The 24,133-nt window shown below is 38.0% G+C and overlaps 2 protein-coding genes across 2 annotated transcripts in view; both read left to right on the top strand.

Annotated features, from left to right (window-relative positions):
* Nucleotides 1-822: 822 nt before the first annotated feature.
* LOC110064979 (lactadherin-like) lies at nucleotides 823-16,261 on the top strand. Its single transcript, XM_020772081.2, has 7 exons — nucleotides 823-1,219; nucleotides 1,748-1,797; nucleotides 6,613-6,743; nucleotides 10,673-11,028; nucleotides 14,818-14,959; nucleotides 15,239-15,354; nucleotides 15,747-16,261. Exons 3-7 carry the CDS (start codon nucleotides 6,659-6,661, stop codon nucleotides 15,807-15,809), a joined length of 762 nt encoding a protein of 253 aa, XP_020627740.2. The 5' UTR covers nucleotides 823-1,219; nucleotides 1,748-1,797; nucleotides 6,613-6,658; the 3' UTR covers nucleotides 15,810-16,261.
* A 369-nt stretch (nucleotides 16,262-16,630) lies between these two features.
* LOC110065004 (polycystin family receptor for egg jelly-like) overlaps nucleotides 16,631-24,133 on the top strand; it is a 13,381-nt gene continuing 5,878 nt past the window's right edge. The window contains exons 1-9 of the mRNA XM_020772104.2: nucleotides 16,631-17,324; nucleotides 18,270-18,873; nucleotides 19,022-19,192; nucleotides 19,540-19,590; nucleotides 20,300-20,425; nucleotides 20,963-21,160; nucleotides 21,712-22,006; nucleotides 22,635-23,368; nucleotides 23,764-24,000. Of these exons, the coding sequence (XP_020627763.2) occupies nucleotides 16,774-17,324; nucleotides 18,270-18,873; nucleotides 19,022-19,192; nucleotides 19,540-19,590; nucleotides 20,300-20,425; nucleotides 20,963-21,160; nucleotides 21,712-22,006; nucleotides 22,635-23,368; nucleotides 23,764-24,000 (2,967 nt within the window). The 5' untranslated portion in view covers nucleotides 16,631-16,773. The remainder of the gene's footprint in view (nucleotides 17,325-18,269; nucleotides 18,874-19,021; nucleotides 19,193-19,539; nucleotides 19,591-20,299; nucleotides 20,426-20,962; nucleotides 21,161-21,711; nucleotides 22,007-22,634; nucleotides 23,369-23,763; nucleotides 24,001-24,133) is intronic.

The raw sequence follows: 24,133 nt of genomic DNA, 5'->3' as shown, positions 1-24,133 counted from the left end.
TCGGCTAGGGGGGAGGGGTTCTCCCAGAAACATTGGGCGGGGGAAAGGGGAGGGGAGTTGCAGCGAGCTTCTGGAAACTCTTACCGTATTTCTGTCCTAAATTTGCGATTTTGCCTACCTTGTTTCGGAACCCACCCAAAATCGGATGCCTCATTTCAAACTTTACACTTCAATCAATACGCTTTCACTAGACCTTCCTTATAATCAGTTCTCCAGTCCTAACGGCCAATAATGTTTATATGCTTTCATTAAGACAGCCTCTAAAACTGTACAATGTACGATTTTGTCGTATTAATCATAATGACTATAATAATTTTCAAGAAGTGGCTTCGTCTAAAACATACCTGAATCAGGGACAGAGTGCAAAAACCACACCGTATTGATGTCAAGTATATATTCAGTAAATTGGAAAATTTACTGCGATGATCATTCTTCACTTTCACCATACCGTATTCAGACCAAAATGGCTAAATTCTATATCCTATTTTAACCCAAAACAACTCAAACACCGTACCCTTTGGCGACACGTGTACAATTACCTAGACACGTGGCCCATATAAGGGAGTATTCCGTGGGGTATTTTTGAAGCATTAATGGTTGTATTACTCTTCTGGCCCTGGTTGTTTGAAAGGTGTATAAAGCTATTCACTGGATAAATCACTATCCAGCGGATGGCGTGGCTGCTGGATAGCGTGGTTTGTTTTGTGAACACTTATCCGCTGGATAGCGATTTATCCGGTGAAAAGTGTTATTCAACCTTCGAACAACCGGGGCCAGATGTTATTTTAGACCGCGGCTCATGATAATGTGCTATAGTTTCGTTTTTTTTTTTTATTATCATAAGCAGCTCCAAAATTTGAATGATTTCAGTTGCAGAGAAAACATGCAAACTGTATTTCCTGGGTTATATATTTATAGTTGAACCCTGAAGCAAAAAGGACAGGAATCAGTTGCTATCATTTGCAGACAAAACATGTAACCTGTATTTCCTGGGTTATATATTAATAGTTGAGCCCTAAAGCCACAAGGACAGGAAACAGTTGCGTCTGACGTCATCGAAAACTGCGGCGCGTGCTCATTTGGCTTTTTGTGCTCTTTTGTGCTCTGCTTTCCCGTCGTCTTCCCGTTGCGAGCGTAAGTCGGTGCTGTTTCCCGTTGAGTCCACAACGTGAAACTTTTTTTGACAATATCTTTCGTCGTAGTTCATCCGTCCTCAGAGGTAAGGGAAAATGTTTTTGGGATGTTCTCATCCTTATTTTGACGTTTACAATTTCTTGCGAGCGCCGTAAAGACTGGTTTTCACTAGAGCATACGCACAAGCACAAGCATAAGCATAAGCACAAGTGAAAACAGCCGCGACATAAGCATAAGCATAAGCATAAGCATAAGCATAAGAAGAACGAACCCATTTATTTGTCTTGTGCAGTTTTCACTAGTAACGCGCTCGACATGAGCATAAGCATAAGCCTAAGAAAAAACAGAACTGTTCGTTTTTCTTGTACTTATGCTTATGCTTATGTCGAGCGGGTTAGTAGTGAAAACTGCACAAGAAAAATAAGTGGGTTCGTTCTTCTTATGTTTCTGCTTATGCTTATGATTATGTCGCGGCTGTTTTCACTTGTGCTTATACTTATGCTCATGCTTATGCTTGTGCTTATGCTCTAGCAAAAACCAGCCTCAAGGATCGTTTTTGTCGTGCAGCACTCTAGTCAGTATTTAGCTTACGCTTATATATGCTTACCAACAGCAGATCAAGTCGATAAAGGACTCAGACGAGGATCAAACAACAAAGAAAAAGTAAGTTTAACTTGAATTTGTGTCGTCTTACAACATCGAAATGGTTGCATGTGGAAACTTTATAGAAAAGCCTCCAACACCCATAAAAAGGACTTCCTAAAATTCAGAACTAACAAACCCGAGGGCTACATCTTGAAGAGACGAAGAAATCTGGGTTCTACTGCAGGTTTCATCGGCTGGATTTACTGTCCGTTCACATACAGAAAACCTGTATCTGTAAAAATATAAGCGTCTAGCGTGCATTAGTTACGTTTGGCTTTAAGCTTTATTTTCTCTTCATCGTCGACTATTGGATGTTGTTAAACTTTTGACTGTTTAGAAATGGAGTTATTTGGCTGATGAAGGCTATAATGTGACTCTACGAAAAATTTAGTTTTGTACCAAGTCATGAACATTATGCTAATTAAAAATGAATGCGTATATTCTTGGGTGACAAAAATCTATTCTGGGCACATTCACACCTTTGAGTTTATTTACACAGACCTTGTCTAAAATCTGCCTGGGTGTGCAGATGAAGAACAAAAAATTGGCATTATTGGGAAATTTTCGCTCACTTCTAAGACTTTCACATGACTTGAACTTTCATTATTCTGCGTCAAGCCTTTCGTGCAAAAAGCGCATGGTTTTTGAGCTCGTTGACGACCAGCTCCAGCTCTATTGTTTATTAATTGGGTTGACGAGATCGTCGGACAGATAGCTCGCAGCGCGCAAATTAGCTTGCGTCAAGATGGTTATTCCACCAAAATAGTGACGTTTTGCACCGTTGAATAATAGTTTTTAATTGCGTATTTCTATGTGTACAGCTGACAATTCGGCAGGCCAAAACGAATTTGAAAATAGCCGTTACATATTTAGTGCTGGGGAAACTTGTTGGTGCCCCTTTTTTTTTCGTAAACGTTTTTTCTTAAACTTTCACGAGTTAGAAAACGCCAAATTATGAACTGCTAATGCCCATGTTTCTGCGCAGCGAAAAAGAGAAACGGCTGCTCTCGACTACTTTCAGTTAGGGCAAGCATCAATAAAAATTGCAACGAATACCACAGTGCAAAAATAATAGCGAGCCCGAAAAAAAAAAAAAAGTTCAAAACAAGTACATACATATAATATGCAGGCCGCAAACTTCAGTTATTGGACATTACGCTAAACATCTTTTCAAGGAAAAAATAATATTTTAAAACATAGATAAACGAGAAGAAACTAATGAGCAACTGAACAGCGAAAGCCCAAGCTGATAACATCTTGACACTATGAATATCGAAATGGTAATTAATGCAATTTCAATTCCCTTGGAGCAAGATTGCTATAAATAGCTTCGGGACTCACATGCTGCTACATCTATAGCAGGAATACGCGTCAAATTATGAATTTGATTTTAAGAGCTTTAACTTCTTATTCTGCTTATAACTGGAGACAATTATAACATTCTGACTATCCCGGCGAGTTATATTCACATATCTTTGGAAATGTTTATACAGCGTAACAACCAAATAATTATTTATACCAAAACCTACATCGATTAAGGAAAGAAAAAAAGAAAAAAAAAAAAAAAAAGAAAAAAATGAGGCAGTGCTAAATTTCATACATCACTGAACATTAAATTGCTTGAACCACACTTATCAATTTTGGTTTGAAAACGGAGTCTTCGAATCAAAATGGCATCCAAATCAGCTTTCTTTGACACTATCAATTTGGAATCGTTTTTGCTCGCGCACTAAAGCGTTACATGAAAAACGATATAGAATAAGAAAGTGTCTGTACTCAACATGCGTAGAGTACTTAAGCCAGCGATATAAAGGCTCTCGTGACGCCAGCGTTTACGAAAAGCGACGCAGTGGATGATGTACTACAAAAGAGAAACAGCGTTTTCGAAACTATTGACCACCTATAGAAATTTTTATTTTTCGGATCCCCTTGACCGAATACGATGAATTGCCTTGCGGGAAAGGCGACTTGGAAACATCTTAAAATGATAACATTTTCAAGGAAAATTGACCCAGTAGCAATAAATTGTCCCCTTGATAACGAAGAAGGCATTTCCTTTTGGAAAACTAAGACCTTTTCCCTTCCAACATTACTGCGCAAGTCAGTTGAAATTAGTCGTCAGTAATTTCTTTGCTGCCGTTTTTGCGTAAACTAAATTAATAATTATGCAATGGAAATGAAAATTCTATATACCTTGGCTTTCTACCAGTTCAGTTTAGCGATCATACATGACGCACTCTACGATTTGCTCTTTTAACGTTTTTGCTGTTTGTTGTAGAAATTTCATCGATATAATACGGGTCTCCATGAAACTGGCAATTTTATGTGTTATTCCAAATGTTAGCCCCCATTAAAGATTAGAATAATTGTTATTTTAAAGGGACACTGCCACCATTTTTAGCATGATTTTGGAAATCTCAAAAACAATATTGATCATTGGAAGCTGAACAATAATGGTTTTATTTTGTAGAGTAGTACTCGACAATTGATTAGAATCCATTAGAAAGTGGGGATGGCTAACGATAGCGAGGATGGAAACGAATTGCGATATTGATGTTTTGAAAAAGCGTCAGGCTGTCAGTTTTTTCGAAAGTTCAAGTTTGGCTCAAAAATCGCTGAAATTTTGAAAAAATGATGCTGCAGAGTGGACGTTCTTCAAGAAATTGCTTTTAATCATTTAGTTAGAGCTATTTAAGTTCTTATTACATAAATTTAGGGATCGGACGATTTCGTCAATTTATAACAGTTTCAAGGAAATATATCGTGACTTTCTCTCTTTAAGATACCAATCGCGCTTTGTAGAGTCGAGAAATGAGTATTTGCCAAACTTTCCGTTTCATTTTGCAAATCTTTCTCGAACTATCGTAAAGAGGTATCAGAAAGTAAAAATAAGGTTACATTAAGGCATTTTATCACCATGTTTGAAGTATTCCTGACGTGTACAGGTCCCTTATCGCAGCACTTGCAATATTTCATGCTGATATAACTAGATTAGGAATATTTCCTTTGGCCAAAAGTGTATATAATATAGTTGGCTGGTTTGTGTTGCATGAGCAACGTATTCCATGCACCACACGGAGTTTATTTTCCTCCCAAAGACATATACATGTACTGCTTTTAGTTGTATAGTGTATAAGGAATTTGTCAACGAGTTCTTTCAACTAGTAATTCGTAAAAGGCTTTATCTGTTTCTCGCAGTGTATTTTCACTCTTCGTAGATTTGTCTTTCCCTCCGGCTATTTGGCAAAAAAAATGAAAACCTATCTAACAGGAACTTTTGCAGGTAAATTGACCGCGTGAAAACAAGAAAATTTAGTTTCAAAATCGAATCAATTCACGGTAGGAATTTTGTAAATATTTCAAGTCTTCAATTATTGCATTATATCCACGGGTATACATTGGAAATTTTAAGACAAGAAAATGAAGAGATGATCCCTACCGATGGTTATCTATTAAATCTACATTTGGTCCTGTTTGCGTCAGTCGTTTCGCCATCCACGAAGAAGACTTATCTTGTGCGTTTATTTGTCATAACACATACCATTGCCCTTTTGCTCCGTGCTACAACACTTAAAAAATTCAAATTTGTACTTCTGAGGTATCCAGGCAAAGTGAATATTCATGTTTCAATACTGAATATTGGTTTTTATTAACTGGTATCTTACTAGAAGGGTTTGGAAACAAGTTGCTGAACTGATATGCACTGATATACCTCTTTGTCACCGCACGCCTGGTGTGTAAGGTAACATATTTCTCCTCTTTCATACGATGACAACAACTTGAAAAACTATATCCGTGAAAGTAATCCGATTCTTGAAAGCGCGGAGCCAGTCCACCTGTAGCATTGGAATATTATAATAACTTGCTTTTCTTGTCAGGAACAAAAGCAAAACGGGGAAATGGGCCTCTTTGGAACTGGGTATTATGTAATCTGCTCTGCTTTAAATTTTACACTTGAATCAAAATTGTAGTCGCTGCCATAACATTCTACATTGAGCAATAGCAAAAGAAATAATGGCGATTTCGCAATTTGGCATTGTATCGGGAACACTATTGAGCCCTGTTTTAAAGTTTTCTCAAGCAGCCTGAAGAATACAGTCACCTTTTTCCCTGAAATCCGTGTCCACTTTGGTTCTTGGAATAACGTTTCGATATCCGTTTTACATTACGCAATTTTTTACTAGCGCCTCAAACGGTCACTAAAATGGCATTTTAGTGTATGCCTCTATGACTTTATTTCACCATTCGCTTACAGCTGAGTCTTGTCAAGTGTACTTCCTGTCGAGTCTATTAAAGGGCGAGAGGTCAGAGGAGGACTTAAGAAACTAGGGAGGCCTCCTGGCTTAGTCCGTCGTCGGAAAGGTTCTTTTCATTTTGCTTAAGAAAGGAAAAGAGCTATGTGTAGTAATTAAGTCAATTTTGTTTTTGCCTCTTAAGGACATCTTTCATTTGGTAAATAAGAAATGGTCAGTTCAGTTTATCTGTGTAAGATCAAGAAAGTATCCCTCTATAGAAGGCTGTTTTATTTAATTTTGACGATGTTTCTGCTGACCTGTACACAACATGTTCATCTACCGAGTAATATTACGGTTAGTCACTCATGGAGACAGCGAAAGGAGACATCATGCCATTATTATCACAGAGTAGGAAAATGCTTAACGTATTCATAAACGTATAGTTCTCACATACAACAATAGAAAGAATTCAGAAATGGCTTTGTCTTAGAAAGGGTGGTGGGTTTCACTTCCTTCTATGCAAAGTTCGTTGCCACTTGTAATTAGTCCTTGGATAATTAATTGCTTTTTCCTATACATGTTTGCTTTTAATACACAGGTAGAGAACGGAGAATACTTCTCTGTTTGCTAATAATCCTTGAAAGATGGGATTTGTTGCTGTTGCTGTTGAGATTTCACTGATATTGCTGTTAACAGTTTTCTGTGGAGTCAAATGTTACGACTTGCTAGGTTAGTCACTTTACATTTGTTTTTTGTCATCCCTTTAACCTTAATAGAAATTAAAATGCTAATGACGTAGACCTTAAAGAAGTGATTTATAGAAATTATTTTCGAATTCTTAGAAGTGAACGCATGGTTACATTAGATAGCGTTTTATAACATGGCTTAAAATGAAAGATTTTCCGCTCAAATGACTAAACAAATAATAAGAAATCAAAGGACACAAATATTACTGTGTTTTCTTAGTCTCATTGGAGTCGTTGTTTTGATCAAATAAGCTTAAAATATTGTTTACCTTTCATAGATCACACAAAGATAATTTCCGGAAATTTATGTAAACTGACTTAAATGATGTTTGCAAACATCCATTAACAGATTGTGATTGCTTGTCCTTGGGTATAAAAACAAATCATTAATAACGACCTCAGCCATTTGCGGTCAAGTGCTTTGAAATCGAAGCATTTCTTTTCCACTTGACTGTAAATTAGAACAGTCTAGAAATATGTTATCAGCACTTTTGTAAATCAATCTCAGCTTCAGATTGTGATCAAGACCTTAAAGTGTATGAACTCCATGTGGGCTTCGTTGCCCTTTTCCTAAGTTAAAGACTTCTCGACATAACGCATAAGATAACCAGAAATTAAATAGCATGCTAGTTTATAGACCCAGATTTTTCTCGTGCCGAACCGTCGGTTTGGACGCTCTATATGATGAAACGATATTTTTTCCCGTGTTCAAAAAACGCGTTTAACGATTTGTGTTTAATTAAGTGCGCAAGTTTTCATGCAACATAAATTGTAAAATCGAATACAACTGATTGTTTTTAAAAAGCTCTGGTATACACGTATAGAAAGATTTGATTTGAGAACGTCACATGTTTGCATGATAGTTTGGCTTCACAAGTAGGCAGTGCAGGGGTATAATTATGACATTAGACATCTGTTTCTCTGAGGAAATTGTTTTTTCTCTAGCTTTGTCAAAACCTACGATGCGATTTGCAGTATTCTGGCGTTTTCTTATTTAAATCTTATCAGTTTCTATAACTTAGAATTTTTTGTATTTACATGCAAAAACAGCGGAAAATCGATTCAAGGTCGTCGTTCGTTTAGTTGGGCATCGAAGATCATCATTGATATGATCACATTGCTTTGCCTGAGTATACATCAGACCTCCGTTTCTCAAGGATTTCATCGCGAGCTTTGCTTCCGGAAAACTGCTCTGAGCTGTTTTGTTTACTGTTTTCTTAACCCTGGGCAGCAGAAATTTTGCCCTTAAGAGTAATTTTTTCGAAATACTTCAAAATTGTGCTAGGATGAAATTGCATCCTATGCCGAAATAGTCAATTCAAATCAGTTAGCGGCTTAGAGCTGCAACTGCAGAAAAAGCACCTACGTACATTTACGGTGCATTCTATCAGTCTCTTTAACTTTTCTGTTATTCCTAGTAATTATTGTTCGTAAAGAGTCAATGTTGCAGTGAATTGTAATTATGGTTGCATTACAAATGTACATATTTTTATCATGACATTTTATGTAGCGGGGGAACATTGGTTAATATACGCTTTATTTGGATTAGGCGAACTGAAGAACGGATCTCACTAGCCTTACTGTGATGTAACTGATTTAAAGTAGATTGGTGGCTACTTCACTTGGGCTATAGGGCACGAGTAACGCGAACCAAAAGTTCACTTTAGCAAAAAAGGTATATCCCTTGGACGAGAAGTAGCTCGCAAGTACTAACCATACTGCTTTGGAAACGGCTGGAAATATGAGCTTTAAAGACTGTTTAGAGTAGTCATCTTAAGAATTTATGATTAAAATCATTTTATGAAGGACTATCTGTTATTGACATAATGAATGTATGAAATATATTTGCATATTTAATATTCGTTGTTAACGATCTCTGAGTATTATTTCCTTCCTGTTTTCGTGTCAGTGTTGCTTTTCAACCGTTTTGAAGTAAGACACATGTTCAGTTTTCGGAAATGTAAAGACAGCCGACGCAATGGATGAGCCATTCTCATATCAGTTTCATCAAATGTCCTATTGCAATGAATAATTTCAATATCCTCTTTCTTTTATAATTTTTGTACTGAAAATGTTGCTATTTTTGTCATGGTATCTACTCTTGTGAAATCAAGCACGTTTCAATAGAACATTTTACTACCTCCCTCCTCCCTAGTAATTGGAAAAACGCGTGACCTTGGGTAATCTTCGTCACAGCGGGTAATACACGGTTGTTTTTATAGTTGTAGACTGAATCCAATATTTACCTTCATAAGATAGTTTATATTTATTTATTTATTTATCTATTTAGTTCTTCATTTATTTATTTTTATTTATTTTCAAAATGAAGAAAGGTAAACCTTATCAGGAAAATTCATATTAGCAAAAAGTCAAGGTAGGTTCGATAGCGCATTTACTGAGAATCTCTCCTATTCCTTTTGATATTACTCCCCCTAACCTGATTAATATCTCAGCTTGAGAAAGACTCGTGTCAATTATTAAAGAGATCTATGTTGAAAGTGGAAAAAAATGAAAAGAAAAAAAAAAACCTAAAATAATGCAGGCGATATGTGTATTCATATACATTTACAAACGTCAGTCGTGGTGAGGAGTGCCAAATTTAAATTACCAAGTTATTAAGCTTTCTGTGTTAATCAAAAAATTAGTAGTAAACTTACAGCTTTTACGTTGGTCACATCATGGTCACATCTAACTTGCAACTTAATATGTTGGCGTCCAGGTTATTGAAACATCAGTCTTGCACTGGACCACCGCCAGGCTTTGAATTCATTCACACAGTGGCGCATTTCTGATTATGAAATATAATTATTTACACAGAACAGTTCGATTCCATTCAGTAGTCTAAAGAATATATCTTCATTTACAAAGTTGGTCTGATAAATTGTTTAAATTTTGGAACAAAGTTCTATAAGAGTCGCCCCGATATCCGCCCTTTTGCTCTGCTTCTTGACATTTCTAGATGGAAAATGGTTCAAAGTTGGGGTTGAAGTCTTAATATTAAACAGGTGTATATTTTTTCGAGTCAGACTTACTCGTCGTCAATCAATCAAAACGAAAACAAGATATGAAAGTTGCAATCTTTCATCGCATAATTTCAAATTTTCCTGATTTTGCCAAAATGTACTGTTTAAACTTTTTCCTTCGTGACTTTTCAGAGGTGGTTGTTTTAGAGCATTCTAAGCTCGTGCAGCTATTTAATAACATACCGTCGACAAACGCCAGCGAAGGACAATGGCCCCATCCTACCGTCAAACCTACAATCTATAGGAGTGAAAGAAACTTGGAAATTAAAATTGCGTCGTCTTATTGAATAACAGAAGCTCGTGCAAACAAAGTTTTTAGCTCAAAAAGAAGCGTGGTCAAAAAGCTATGAACTACTTTCGCGGCAGGTGTAAACGACCGTTCGACGCTTTCGAAACTGTGTGGCATTTGAAATCACCTCTGGCAACATTAAACCCACTTCTGCTGTTTTATACTAGGTTTGCAGTATCTTTTTCACATGACCGGCAAATGACGAAGTTTCCTCTACAGACAAGTTGCTATTGACAACGGGAAGTGATTTTCCACCAATTAAATATCTTCTATTATAATAAAGTTTTTTCCTTTCATGAAAATAGCAAGACATCTCACCAGGTTTCGGCAGACTATGTGCGTCTTCGAGATAGCGACTATAAACTTGAAAGTTGTAAGATGAGACTAGTTCTCCTTTGCAATTTGTTGGTGTCATTCGTATTAGCAAAAGTTCGACATAGGCCAATCGGGATACCAGAAATAATCGGTAAGATGGTGTTAGGTTGAGTTCTAAAGTGATTCTAAAAACCGTAAAGTTTCTGCCTCGAATTTCATAGAGTAGGTTTCGACCAAAGCCATATTAAAACTTGAGTCCTGTGCTTGTAATTTTCCTCCCTCCAGTTAATTGTAGATCTCCGCTTGGAATGGAATCCGGTGCTATACCAGACAGTGATCTAAGTGCTTCGCCATCTTTTGACGGGGATCTCAACACTTATGGACCTCAGAGAGCAAGGCTTAACCTGAAACGGCGGCCTTACTACGGATATCGCGCAGAACAAAGATCACGAAGCGATGGTTCTGCTGAGTCCAACGAGACTTGGATCATGGTCAAGTTACGAAACGAAACTGTGATAACGGGTGTTGCTACTCAAGGATATGGTGTCACAGAAGCCCAGGAGTGGGTCACTAAGTACACATTGATGTATTCAAATGGAAACGAGTTTTTTCCCTTCAGAGAGAGAAGCGGAAATATCAAGGTAAGCTAATACTTGTATTTTGTTGTTTTGTTTTTAGGTTCGTCCTAATTTATCCAACAAGTGTCCTGATTAAAGTAAAAAACCGAGCGAAAGGTCGTTGAATTTTTTAATTTAAGTCAGCAGTAAACCTAGGTAGTCTTAGTATTTTATTGATAAGCCAATATTTTCCTATTATCTCATCAGTGGCATTTTATCTAAGCATAAATGAGCTGTCTTTCATTGTTGCTTTTTTGCCATCCATCTTCCAGAATCTTCAAGCAATCAAAAATGTCTGCATTGCTCAGATTGAAGTGTTTATTTAAAAGATGTTTAGACTTCTTTGATCGTTAAATCAAGGATTTCTTCAAATTTTCATGAATTTTACGTTTTCATCTCACTGTTTTTAATGACATTTAAAATTTGTCGGTGGATTCAAAGTATGTTGAAGAGCAAGAGTTTCGAGCGAATGATAACTGGCAGACGTCAAAAACTGCAATTTCATGACAGCATACCTCCTTCATCTTTCCTTGTTTTCAAATGCAAATTTTAAGAATTGTGTTTTAATCAGCACCCCATGTCTTTTTTTCCTTTTCAAATACAAATTTCCACAATTATGCTTTGACTGCCAGTGCAAATAAAGAGATATATTAATGGAGAAAAAGAACATAAAAATAATTCATTCTGGTAGTTTTAGCAACGCGATATCAGGGCTTATTTGACATCACGATTAATCGCTAATAATGCACGATAATAAAAGTATTATCGCAAAATTTGGAATTCATTTATTTACGCAATTTTTCATTTCCACTTTAATCTAGCCAGTGAGTTTTGGCGTCAATAATTTGTGCCTTTTCCCATTATTAAGCAAGCTATAGCTAATAATGCCCAACAGGAGCCTGAAAACTTCTTTTTTAATTGTTATTGTTTCTTATGCCGATTTTTGTAAAAAATGGTTTTCCAAATGAAGCTTCATGAAATGATCGTCGTTTGTATTTAATTTATAGTCTGAGTCAGAAAGTTAATGATTACTGGTGTAACTGGCTTGGATTCATTGTAAGGCCGCAGATTCAGTGTGCATCTGAACACGATGGTTTATTAACTTCAACTGATGCTGACTCAAGGAGGAGATTCATCTACAAGAGGCTTAATTTCACAATTTCCGATATTCGAGAGCCCTAAAAATCAACTCGTGAATAAAGGAATAACTTGGGACATTAAGGGTAGGTTAGCCCAGCATAGCCATCATTTGACGCACCGTCAAAGATGCAGACGCATTTGCATTTGTCAAAGAGACTGATCTTTCTACTGAAAAAAAAAAAAAATCCTTGGTAAATTTAGCTTGGGGTTAAATATCTTGACATCAACTGATGAGGAACAGTTTTATGTGCTGTTTTACGTTCGGTTCCCCGCCATAACCATCATCTGCATCTGCCAAGGATGCAGATGTATTTGTCATTGATGCTGATCTTAATAATGAAAAAACCTCTGTAATTCAGCTTCGGGTTTTTAATTTTGATGTCTACTGACGAGGAACAATTTTACGTTTAGTTTTAGTTCATGTTCCCCAACATTGTCATTATATGACTCATCGCCAAAGATGTAGATGCATTTGCATTTGTCATCGATGCTGATCTTTTTAATGAAAAAAACCTTTGTCAATTAATCCAGCTTCTGGTTAAATATAATCTTGACAAACAATAAAGAGAAAACGGTTTACATTCAGTTTCACTTTAGGTTCCTCAACCTATAATAGCCACCTACACCGCCAAAAATTAGAATGCATTTGCATTTGTCAAAGAGGCTGATCTTTATAAAGGATGAAGTAAATTCAGCTTGATGTTGATAATCGTGCTATCCACTGGTGAGAAACAGTTTTACATTCAGTTCTATGCTAGGTTCCCCAACATAGTCATCATTTGACGGATCGCCAACGATGCACTTTACGAAGTGGCTGATCTTTATAATGAAAAATAGAATAACTTTGGTAAATTTAGCTTCGGGTTAAATGTCTTGACATCAACTGATGAGGAACAGTTCAGTGCTACGTAGCCATCATCCTACTTGGTGCCAAAAGATGCAGTTGCATTTGAAATTGATGCTGATCTTTATAATGAAAAACAAACAAAAAAAAAAACCTTTGCTAATTTAGCTTGAGGTTGATAATCTTGATATCAACTAGTAAGAAACAGTTTTACATTCAGTTTTACGTCTGCTGCACAGACATAGCCATTATTTGACACACTGCCGAAGATGAGGATGCATTTGCATTTGTCATTGACGCTTATCTTTATAATGGGAAGAAACCTTTGTTAACAACTGATGAGCAGCTTGAGGTTGATGATCTTGATTTTACGTCCAGCATTACTTATGGTTACTTTAGCTAGGTTCCCCATCATCTTGCACACCGCCAAAAGTGCGAATGCATTCGCACTTGTCATTGAGGCTTATCTTTATAACGAAAAAAGCCTTTTTTTTTATTCACCTTGTAGTTTATAATCTTGGCAGCAGCTGATGAACAGCAGTTTCAATTTAAGCTTAGGGTTTCTTAAGGGGATTTAACCCCCTGCCGTTTGCTGAGAAAGCAAGAGTGCTGCACACCCAACGGAAAAACGTTTAATACCAGACGGTGTAATCATATAGTTGCTCCTCATCGTTTATCACTTTAGACATGGTTGCAATTGCATTGTTAGCCTAAACTCCGTAGAAGCGATTGCGTATATTTTTAGTTTGAATTACCTAGGGCTATAACTTTGGTAGTAAGTGCTGAGAAACGGTTAAAAGGTCAAGTGCTTCCATTCATTAGCCCTTGCTGATGAAAAAAGGTTTGCAGTTGAATTAAACCCAAGCGTTCCTTTGATTATGTTGCTATGTTTAAGACCGTTTACGGACTAAGATATATTGTCCTCCTGTGCCATCAAACCCCACTTTCTAATGTGACCGTTTCGAAGATACTGGATCAATGCGGAAGTCATGATTTTCATCATAAATGTCACACTACTCCTTCTGTGGGCGGTGGAGGCTTAGGGTGTCAACAAGTGTCTTGCTCCTTACGTGGGTCTCGCTCTGATAAATCAGTCAATGGGTCGAAATAATATCTACTAGGAATAATAGCAATATTGTTCAGAAAGTCCGGAAAGTACAATAAAACAATTCCAATTTAGCTCAAATATAACAAGCCTTTTTCTATAGAGCATGACTTCTCTCTAGCAAGTCGGCTATAAAGTATATGCTCTGCAAGTCCTAAAGATGCAAAGCCACAGTTGTCATTATTTTGCTCTCAGAAGACTGCTTTGCTTTATCCCACTTTAAATTAAAAAAAAACATTCGCCACTATTGTCATGCCGTTAAAATCGCTTTAAGAGGTGTGTAAGCCATGGAAGCTAAATGTTTCTCAAGTTCACGGTTGAAAATGAGTTTCGATTGTTGCTCTGATCTATCTTGAAAGCTATCATAAAATTACTGAAACAAATTAATGAAACTTTTTCCATTCTAAGAGGATGGCATTTAGAAGCATTTCCCTTACCTTAAAACAAACCAGAATGAATTTCTGAGCGTTCAGGCATTCTTTGAATACATTTGCAGGCAACTTTATTCCCGCCAGAAACTGACCTGTGACAGCAGACCGGCTTTTATCACGTCGTTTATAACGTTAAAATAACGGGCAAGAGTCAGTAGATGATGATGCAAGCTGAACAAAAATCACCGCGTTTTATATGCTATATTTTATTATGAAAATATTGAAGTAACAATAATAGAAAACAAGAAGTGAATCTCAATTTAATTTTAAAAGTTGATTTTTTGTGTTTAAAGGAATTCAGAGGAAATGTCGACAGTAATGGAGTTGAGCCCCACAACGTTCCACTTCCTGTTCTAACATCAAGGGTTATGTTAGTGCCGCTGACCTGGAATAATAATGCGGGCTTGCGAATGGAACTTTATGGATGTGCACCTGGTAAGCACATGTATTTCTTTACTTAAAATAACTAATACTTTCATGCCAACTAGTTATAAGTCATACTACGACACTAAAAATGAAAAATACAATTTTTCCTGTTAAAAATATTAGTGTACGAAATTACCATAACTGTGAAATTAAAGCCGGGCAGTAAATTACTAAACTTAATCCTTAAAAACTAAGCCATAAAAGTCTTGTATCCCTCGGCCAGTTTTTTTATATATAGTTTCAGATTCCCGTGTTTTACATTGTTTACTTATCCATCCAAATCTACAGGTTACTACTTTCTGGCGAGGCTCAAAATAGCTGATCATGGTGCATTTTTCACTCTTGCGTTTGCGGATGAATTAAGTGAAGATTACCAAACCTGGTCAGCTGACATTACAGACGAGGTAAAGGGATTTTGATTTTGGGTTTATTGGTTGTAGCATAAAGTATTAGGCTCTCACCTGAGGGGATGGTATTCCATCACATGATACTCAGCATTATTTCCCAACAATTCTTCGATAGCCGTTCATTCATCTGAATGAAACTAGGAAGGACCATGTAAATGGTGCAGTGGGAAAACGGCACTACGGGGCCATTGGGCTGGAATACCGAATTCTGAAACTGTCAAAACTACAAAACGAAATTGGAATTGCAATGATCACGATAATGATATAACTTGGCATAAAAAGGGTACATGTTCCTTTTTTCGCTTGCCTGGTGATATTGTTTAATGCTCTTTAGGACGTCAGTCAAGACTGCCGGTGAAAACGGCTGATAAATTTTACCTTCCCATTAGGTTCAACGCCTCATCGGAAATGTTCCAGGATTCCTTCAAGTGAAATTGCGACGTTTTCGGTAAGTAAGCCTTGTATTGAATGGAGTTGTGTACTCGTGAAACTCGTACAATGTAAAAAACGCTCGGTACAATGTAAATAACATAGTGGCGTGGAAAAAAAGAACATCTTCCTATTTTACCTGTATTCAGTTCAAAAATACGTGGTTAAAGTTCCTTTACTGACAAAGATGTTTTAGGTGATCTTTCTTTTGCTACTTGAAATGTCTTCCACTTGCAGAAGCTTTGTAGTTCGCTCAGCCCCTTGAAATTGAAAACCAAAAGTTATATCCATATGTCCTTTCTCCAGGAAACTGAAATTAGATTTCCATTCCCTCTTGCCTTTGTAAAACGATCTGTTGCTTGCTACAAGTAATAAGATCAGTTTTTAAAGTATTGAAGATTTACTGTTTGCTGTATCAGATTGAGTAGGGATTCTGTCGGACCATTAGTGTTAGCTGAGGTTGAGATACATTGCATTAAAGAGGCCGCTCGCTTTGTTGCTGGTAAACTGGAGAATTCTGTCGTTTCGACGGACAGCATATTTAAACCAGAGGTCGACGTCTCCTTTCCAGGTAAGAAAAACAAAGCTTATGGTTTAATTTAACCAAATTAAAATAGAAAGTCTTGAAATTCGGCCCAAAGGGCCATCGAAGATGGATTCTTCGAGGAATTATCTTACAGTACTGGCCTCGTGTATGTATTACGCCGAAACGTAAGCTATGTTTGGAAATTAGGATAGTTTTGGCCATTTATAATTAGTGTCTACATTTCCCTTCATAAGAAAAATATTTCAGGCCGGTCGAAACGTTGGAAAGTATGGCGTTATTCCAAATAACAGTTCTCCCTTTTGTTTTCTTTAGGAAACTTCAGTTGTTTTTTCCCTGATGCTGATATCCATGTGGATGGAACTAAAGCGTTAGCAAAGGAAGTCTTAACGATATCACAGTTAACGCTCTCACCGGTTATAACCTTCTGCCATCCACAGCCTATGTCGATCCAAGCGTCACTTTGGGAGACGTCCATAATTGTGGGAGATTTTCCCTCGCCATTTCAAGAACTCGGCAAGGGGATAGAGCAGGTATTGAACCCTCGTATTAACTGCACGGATTGTTATCCTGTCTATTTATATGTGAGGTTTACTGCTCATGTCAAGGAACTACGGAGAAAAACATTAGAGAGCTTTATTCTTCTGAAAGTTGACCAACCAGAGCTAGTGGCGAAGATAGAAGGTCCAATGAAAGCTGCTAGAGGAATCGGCGAGATATTTTTGGACGCTTCTAAGTCACACGACCCCGACAGTTTCGCTGAAGGAGAGTTGAGCTTCACTTGGTTCTGCAAGAGTAAGAAGGATGAAGAGTTTCCTAAAGGAACATGCCCATATGCAAGGACAGTTTCAGACGGAAAAATTTTCCTCGTTAATGTTAACAGACTGAGATCAAATCACCTCTATGACTTTAAACTCGTTGTGTCAAAAGGAACACGGATAAGGAAGGCAATTCACACCTTGAAGGTCCTTCCGTCTGTAAACTTCACTTTCAGGTGAGAAATGATGTAGCGATTTGTTATGATTAGTTATGAATAGTTCCACAGTAATAACGGAGTGACTTCGTTTAGAGTAAAAAGTTCAGACAACAGAATGCAAAGTGATGTCGTGGGTATATTTTTACAACTCCGTTAACTCATCCAACATAACCATAATGAAAGGAACTTGCTATGCATGTACAATTTAGTCTGAGCAGGCGAGTTTTTCAGTGTTCTGTGGTCAGCTCATTATGTCTTTGGTGTTTTCTATGTTAGTAAACTACTGTTTTCAGGTTTCCCTCAAGTTAAAGACAATTTGTACGTGGCCAAAAAACCTTGTCTGGGCTCCTTTAAACACTTGTTCGTGGCGAACGTATCACATCGGATGACAACCTCTCTCATTAGCTGAGTGATTTGCACACCTGGGCCGGGTTGTTCAAAGCCCAATTAAGCTAACCCAAGATTAACAAGAATTTTGATTTCAGTTTTGTAACTTTTCGGTGAGGTTTTCTGTTTGTACTGTTGGTCCTTCAGTTTTGCGCTTGACTAAGCTCAAAATACACAAAACGTAAGCGGTAGAAAACATTTTTATACCAGAAAAATTAATACTTGGTTAACTTTTACTCTTGGGTTAGCGTTAACCGGTTTTCGAACAACCCGGCCCTGCCTGTTAATCTGATGGCTCAGTTTTAAATACGATTACACAGACGTTAATAAACACCCCCAAGATGGTTATTGATGTAGAGATAACCATATCTAAGTGAAAATGATATATAGTACCAGTTCAGTAAAAAACCTGAAGCCATTACCTCTAAAATGTACCACGCCAAGTTCCTTTTTAAAGTTATTCACTACACAATGAGCCTCTTCGCTCATTTTCGTGAAAACAGAGAGAGCAATTTCAAATCTGAGCTTTCTTCATATACAGTACATGAAGTAATTATTGTTTCCTTTTTCCCCGAGGTGCCGTGCAAATTGTGGAAAGAAAGTGCTTCAGTCCAAAACATTGAGGATCGAGCCCAAATGTGAAGGCAAACTGTGTGATCGTATCATCAAAACAAAATGGAGCATCCACACACTCAACTCTACGGTGAACAGCCGTTGGTGGAGAAAATCAAGCACCTTCGTTGTAAAAGATTTCTCTTCGGATGTTTACCCTTCAAAAACAAGGAATCCTCATTACAAAATAAGGGCAGTTATTGCAATTCGTGTACAAAATGAAGTCATCAAAGAAGAATACGATGAAAAAATTATTCTGAATTCCCCGCCATTTATCACTGATCGCAACAGTGGATGTTTTGTGACGCCAAACGAAGGTTACGCTGTAGAGACTATATTCAATATCTCTTGCTTGGGCTGGAGTGACGAGGACGAGCCCTTAAATTACGAATTTCGCTACAACACGAGCGATGGTTTGATAATCAATTATCCAAACGTGGGGACTGGAAAGAACACACTGTCGACAAACCTTCCTGTTGGTAATAAGGCTGATAATTTCGAGTTAAGAGTGGATGTGTACGTCAAGGATTCACTTGGAGATTTGACCATCAGCAGCGTGGCAGTGAAGGTAGGCTGGGAATTTTCAGCGATCAAACGAACTGCCGGTGCAGTTACCGCCCAAATTGCCAGACCTGCTAAGAATGCCTTTCTCTACTCTTCTCTTGGCAAGAGCTACTGCCGTTACCTTTAAAACTGTGTTATTTTGTTTCGTTTAGGTGAAGGACAAATTCTCTGAAGACGTCGCCAGAACCTTGGACAAGATTGCTAACAATGAAAGTAACAAATTCACTAATTACATAAACAGCAATAAACCTACCGAAGCGTCTGACGTGGCAATATCTGTACTTTCACTCTTGGAGCAGAGAAGACGTTCAAGTGGATCGGAGGTTGGTCTGCTCCTTCTGCGCTGTGTTAGAGGGATCCTAAAACTATTGTTTTAAATCATATCCTTTTTCGCTATACTTAACGTTACACAGATAAACATTGCTTATAGCGTGGCATTAAAGCATTGCCCAGGGAAAAGGAGAGGACAACAATAATCCGAAAACTGGACTGGGCTGCTTGAGGAAGCGAAACGCGGAACTTCCCCTTTTCACTGTGTCCCCGTTTTACTAGTCCTCGTTTTACTATCGTAGCCCAGTCTATTTGAGTTGCTTGTTTATCTAAAAAGAGGTTTTCGAGAAGTCAGAGATAAAATTAGTTGCTTTAATTCTGGTTTTTCTTTTTTTGCTAGGGAGAAGATGACAATGACCAACATGCAATATCAAAGGAGAAAGTCCGAAAAGTCAGTATAATTACATGAGACTGCATTAAGATTATCATAGGACAAACATACTGTGGATGGGTGCATAAGATAAATTCTACAGCTTCTAGTATTAGGTCTTGTGATTTCAGATTCGCTAGTGAGCTATCTTTCTGCTTGCACTGGCAAAAAAAGTTTTCATAGGTGTATGTCGCGCATTTGGTCGCCTAGTTTTGTATGCATCATTTGTGCGAGCACTGCATTTTTAAAATCTGGGCTTAGTTTTACCTTAAGAAAAAAAAAGACGCAAGCACAAGGCCCATTCGTTCAAAGAGTGGATAGTCCTATCCGCCGGCCGAGATAAACCGCTATCCAATGAATAAGTACTGACAAAACATGCTACGCTATCAAAATGATTTGTGCACGGCATCACGTTTTCCGTCGATTAAGCAAGGCGTCATGGTCAACTTTCTTTCCACTGGTTGACAGGTAGAAACTAATAACTTTGGATAAACCATCCATTTTTAAGGGCAACTCTATTGTATGACCGCAATGCATCTGGAACTATCACTTGGATAGCGGTAAAATACGAATTAAATAGCTCATAATCAAGAATTAACGGTACATAAATTAACACCTGAGAGTTGCGCACAAAAACCTGACTGAATTGAAATTCTTTCTTAATTTTTTTTTCTCACTGGTATATTTTATTCTATTGCGACCCTTAATCAAGTGTTTTGATCATGTTTAGTTAAAAGACAACATCATTGATGAATTGAGCAGAATCAAAATCGACAGCAAGGAACTTCTCACAAAAGTAAGCACTGCGGTAGCCATGGCAGCCAAAGAAAGAGATGAAATATCGCTAGAATCACAGGTACTGTCTTTTTGTTTAAATCGCTGGAATTAGTTGACTTAGAGCAATTATTTGTCTTTATTGCTTTATATCCAAAGACGTATGTAACGGCAATGTCGAGAATGAATCAATATAAATATCCCATGTAAAACACGCCTTTCCAGAGATCTCTGGGATAGCAAAAGGGAAAGGAAGTGAAATAATTTCTCTACTTGTACCTTCGTTTGTCGAAATGATGGGCCTGTAATTCTTCTTCGCCATACCAAGCGGTCACGTACCCCTTTCGCTCCAGGCGAACTTTTGGCAAATGTTCGCCGAGGTATTGTTTAAATCTCGACGATATTTCGCTTGACAAAACTAAGAGGTACTGCTTAGATTCGTGAAGTTTCGTTTGTTTAAACACAAACTTTAACAGCCCCCTAATGCAGCATGTTTTAAAAAACAAAGTGTTGATGGGAATTAGAACGATATTCTCAAAGTTTTGACCTGGAATTATGCTTAGTATCATTTAATAGCATTCTTCTCCGCTTCTGAGACAAAATGTTTTTTGGTACTCAGGAACAAGCTCTGGAGCGTCTGGACGAGGCGACAGATCTTCTTTCCAAACTCATGGACAATAACATGGAAGATGCCAACACTTTGACAAAAGTCAGCAAAAATCTGCTTCTTGGACTGGGCAATATTTTGAATATCTCTTCTCAGGATGCTAGCGTTGTTTCGATGCAAACAACGTGGTATAAGATTGACAAGGAAAAGGTATTGAAATACATACGAGAATTTGACTTGGGTATTTGCTTTGATTTGATACATTTACCTTCGAGTCGCATTATCGTGATATTAAGTGTCTTTGATACACTTCAAAGGACTGGACGCGTTTACTCTCTACCGAATCGTTTTATACTAACCTTTCCTGTCCTAAATGCACACTACATTGCAATGAACAGCACTGCATCGCACTGCATTGTAAGGCATTCCACAGCGTTGCACTACACACAGTATACTGCACTGTTCTGCAGTACACTGAACCACACCAATTATTCACTACACCGCAGTTTTCTTTTTTCACTGTTTTTTTTTTGTCACTGCACCGCAGTTAACTGTTGTCACCTTTGCTGCACTAATTCGTCTCTGGTGCACCTGAGACAAATTCACTTTACCAAAACGCAGCACGCTTCACCGAAATAAACCTTGTTTATTGCGCTTCATTCGTGAAGCCCCGCACTATAATACACTGCGCTGCTGGGCTAAACGGTCGCGTAATCAATCCTTACATTTGGCTTAATGTTGCGTTTTGTTTTCTATCACAGAGCAAAAAATTTGCCCAGAAAGCTCTTAAAACGATATGGAAACTTCGAGACTGCCTAGTTGTCGATAAAGGTGACGATGAACCAGTGGTAATTACCAGTCGATACCTTTCCATGGTTTTGTACAGACAGGAGAACGTGAAAAACGAAACAATGATAGGAGATGCAAAGACGAAATTCATCCTACCGTTATACAAAGGGCTATTCAGAAGACAAGGAGTGGAGAAGGCTGACATCACCTCGAAGATTGTCTTATTTAAGGGGAACCCTTACACCTGGCACAAAAGTGCATTTAAAGGTGAATGCCATGAAATCATTTTAATCTAATTTTCAATTATCTTGAATTAATTTTTTCAAGTAAATTTTGAATATAAATATATATATAAAAAACATAAAATGTCATTATTGTGCTTACACGCGGCAAACGAAAGAATGAACGGAAAGGAATGAATAACAAACGAACAATTGAACAAAAAAACAATTGGTCCTTATTAAGGGGAAAGTAGAAGCGCGGTAGCATCATGGTTAGTGCACTGGTCTCCGGATCGACATTTTACTATCACAGAGCCTCTCTCATCTCAGATGTATAAATGCGTACCACCGAATTTAGTACGGAGGTATCGCTGCGATGGACTAGCATCCCATCCAGGGGGAGTAGACTTTTTCCTAGTCGCTTCTTGCTACAGAAAACGGGATGAGCACCGACGTGATGGGCCACTTGACTCACTGATGCAGACTTTACCTAGCTACTAATGCGAAGAAAACAAACCAGAAATGATATTGAGTAAACCATTGACGCACCGTGAATGAAACAGCCAACAAGCAAACAGACAAACGAACGAACGAACGAACGAACGAACGAACATACATACATTCATACAACAATAATGACAGGTTTTACTTCATTTTCCTTGTTTTCTTTTTAGTTACATCATGGGTTATTGATGTAGTTCTTCAAACAGAAGACAAAAGAAATTTAAACGTCTCCGACTTGAGGAAGCCAGTACATCTGTACATTCCACAGAATTCTGGCAATGGTTCACCGGCCGATGTGACGAAAAATACAGTGCAATATTTTGTTAAACCGAGCTATGACATTTACGAGTCTAAGCTCATACAATATCATAAAATAAACATACCAGACCAGGGCGATGTGGTGTCTGTGAAGCTGCATCCCGAGAAACACGCTACACCACTGCGTGTCTATGTGAGTTCCTCTGACTTCCCGACGCCTACGGAGCACAACTTTTCCATCGTGTTACCTTGCAAGAAAGAGGAGCGGAAATGCAACAAAGATCCCTATGTGTTCTCATTCAACACTTCTCATACCGGGAACACTGGAATTCATTACATTGGCATACATTATTACGTGAATATTACCTACGACGTCATGTTTCAAGATGAAGGGAAACTGATAACCATGAATGGTTCCGTCCAAGAGCGGCCAAGGAGATCCATTGACTGTGATAGTAGAAGCAGAAGGCAGAAACGTTCTTGTATTGGTGTAAAAGACCCCCCTCCTCCCCCCACTCCCGTTCCCATCGTTCTCAGATCGGAGTATAATGTCAGTACTGATTTGAATTACACGATGTCTGTAAACATCGGAAGTTGTTTCTATTGGTCTGAGGTCAAAGAGCTGTGGACGGACGAAGGTTGCAAGGTAAGACCAACTCTGGTTTATATCTACAAGAATGCGTCATGTGTACCTAAGTTCGCACAAGGGTTTTCTGTTGGAGATGATAACTTCAAAAAATCGGTTTTCAAGAAGGGAAGGTTCCTTTAAAACGGCCACTCCATAAATTTATTCACAAAAGTTAAAAGAAGCGGTTTTGAGGACAATAAAGTCGCTATATCCAAATCGCTTGTTTTGAGTTCATTCTTTCTACTGAGGATTCTTGGTGGAATATAGAGGCTTGTCTGGTCCTTGAACGCATTTTTTTGCCTGAATGTAAAGTGATAGTTTTAACGTCTTTTACCAAGAAAAATAATTTCAATTATTCTTTGGTAGAAAGAGCTAGTGATGACTGTGGGGGTGTTCTTTCGTCCTCTTTCTAGGTTATGCCTGAAACAGTTTCGGGCAGCATTCTGTGCCTGTGCAATCATCTGTCCGCTTTTGGTGGCGATTTCTTTGTGGAGCCGAACAAAATTGAATTCAAAACGGTCTTTGGTAAGTTTGGTGACCTCGGAGAAACCAAGAACTTTGTTGTCCTAGCAACAGTGTGTTCCGTGCTTTTGCTCTACACGATCGGCGTCATCTTTACTCGACGAGCGGACAGCCGAGATAAGCAGAAGGTTAGTCATCAAAGCTGCTTTTATTGTAAACATTGTTTCGTGATGCCTGTCACGGGAAAAGTCACATAGACTTGTGCGTATAGGTCCATGTATGCAAACTTTCTCCTAAAACCCGGTCCCTCGCTTGTGGTTT

Source organism: Orbicella faveolata, unplaced genomic scaffold, assembly GCF_042242905.1.
Source record: "Orbicella faveolata isolate gen_17 unplaced genomic scaffold, um_ofav_v1 contig_24, whole genome shotgun sequence".
NCBI classification, from domain to species: Eukaryota; Metazoa; Cnidaria; class Anthozoa; order Scleractinia; family Merulinidae; genus Orbicella; species Orbicella faveolata.
This window is presented reverse-complemented; position numbering and strand designations above follow the sequence as displayed.

What these genes read in the sequence shown, in the direction of transcription:
- LOC110064979 (XM_020772081.2), top strand. Translation starts at nt 6,659, where the DNA reads ATGGGATTTGTTGCTGTTGCTGTTGAGATTTCACTGATATTGCTGTTA. An exon ending in ACTTTATGGATGTGCACCTG is followed by an intron (nt 14,960 to 15,238) that starts GTAAGCACATGT and finishes CCAAATCTACAG; the next exon opens with GTTACTACTTTCTGGCGAGG. An exon ending in CAGCTGACATTACAGACGAG is followed by an intron (nt 15,355 to 15,746) that starts GTAAAGGGATTT and finishes CCTTCCCATTAG; the next exon opens with GTTCAACGCCTCATCGGAAA.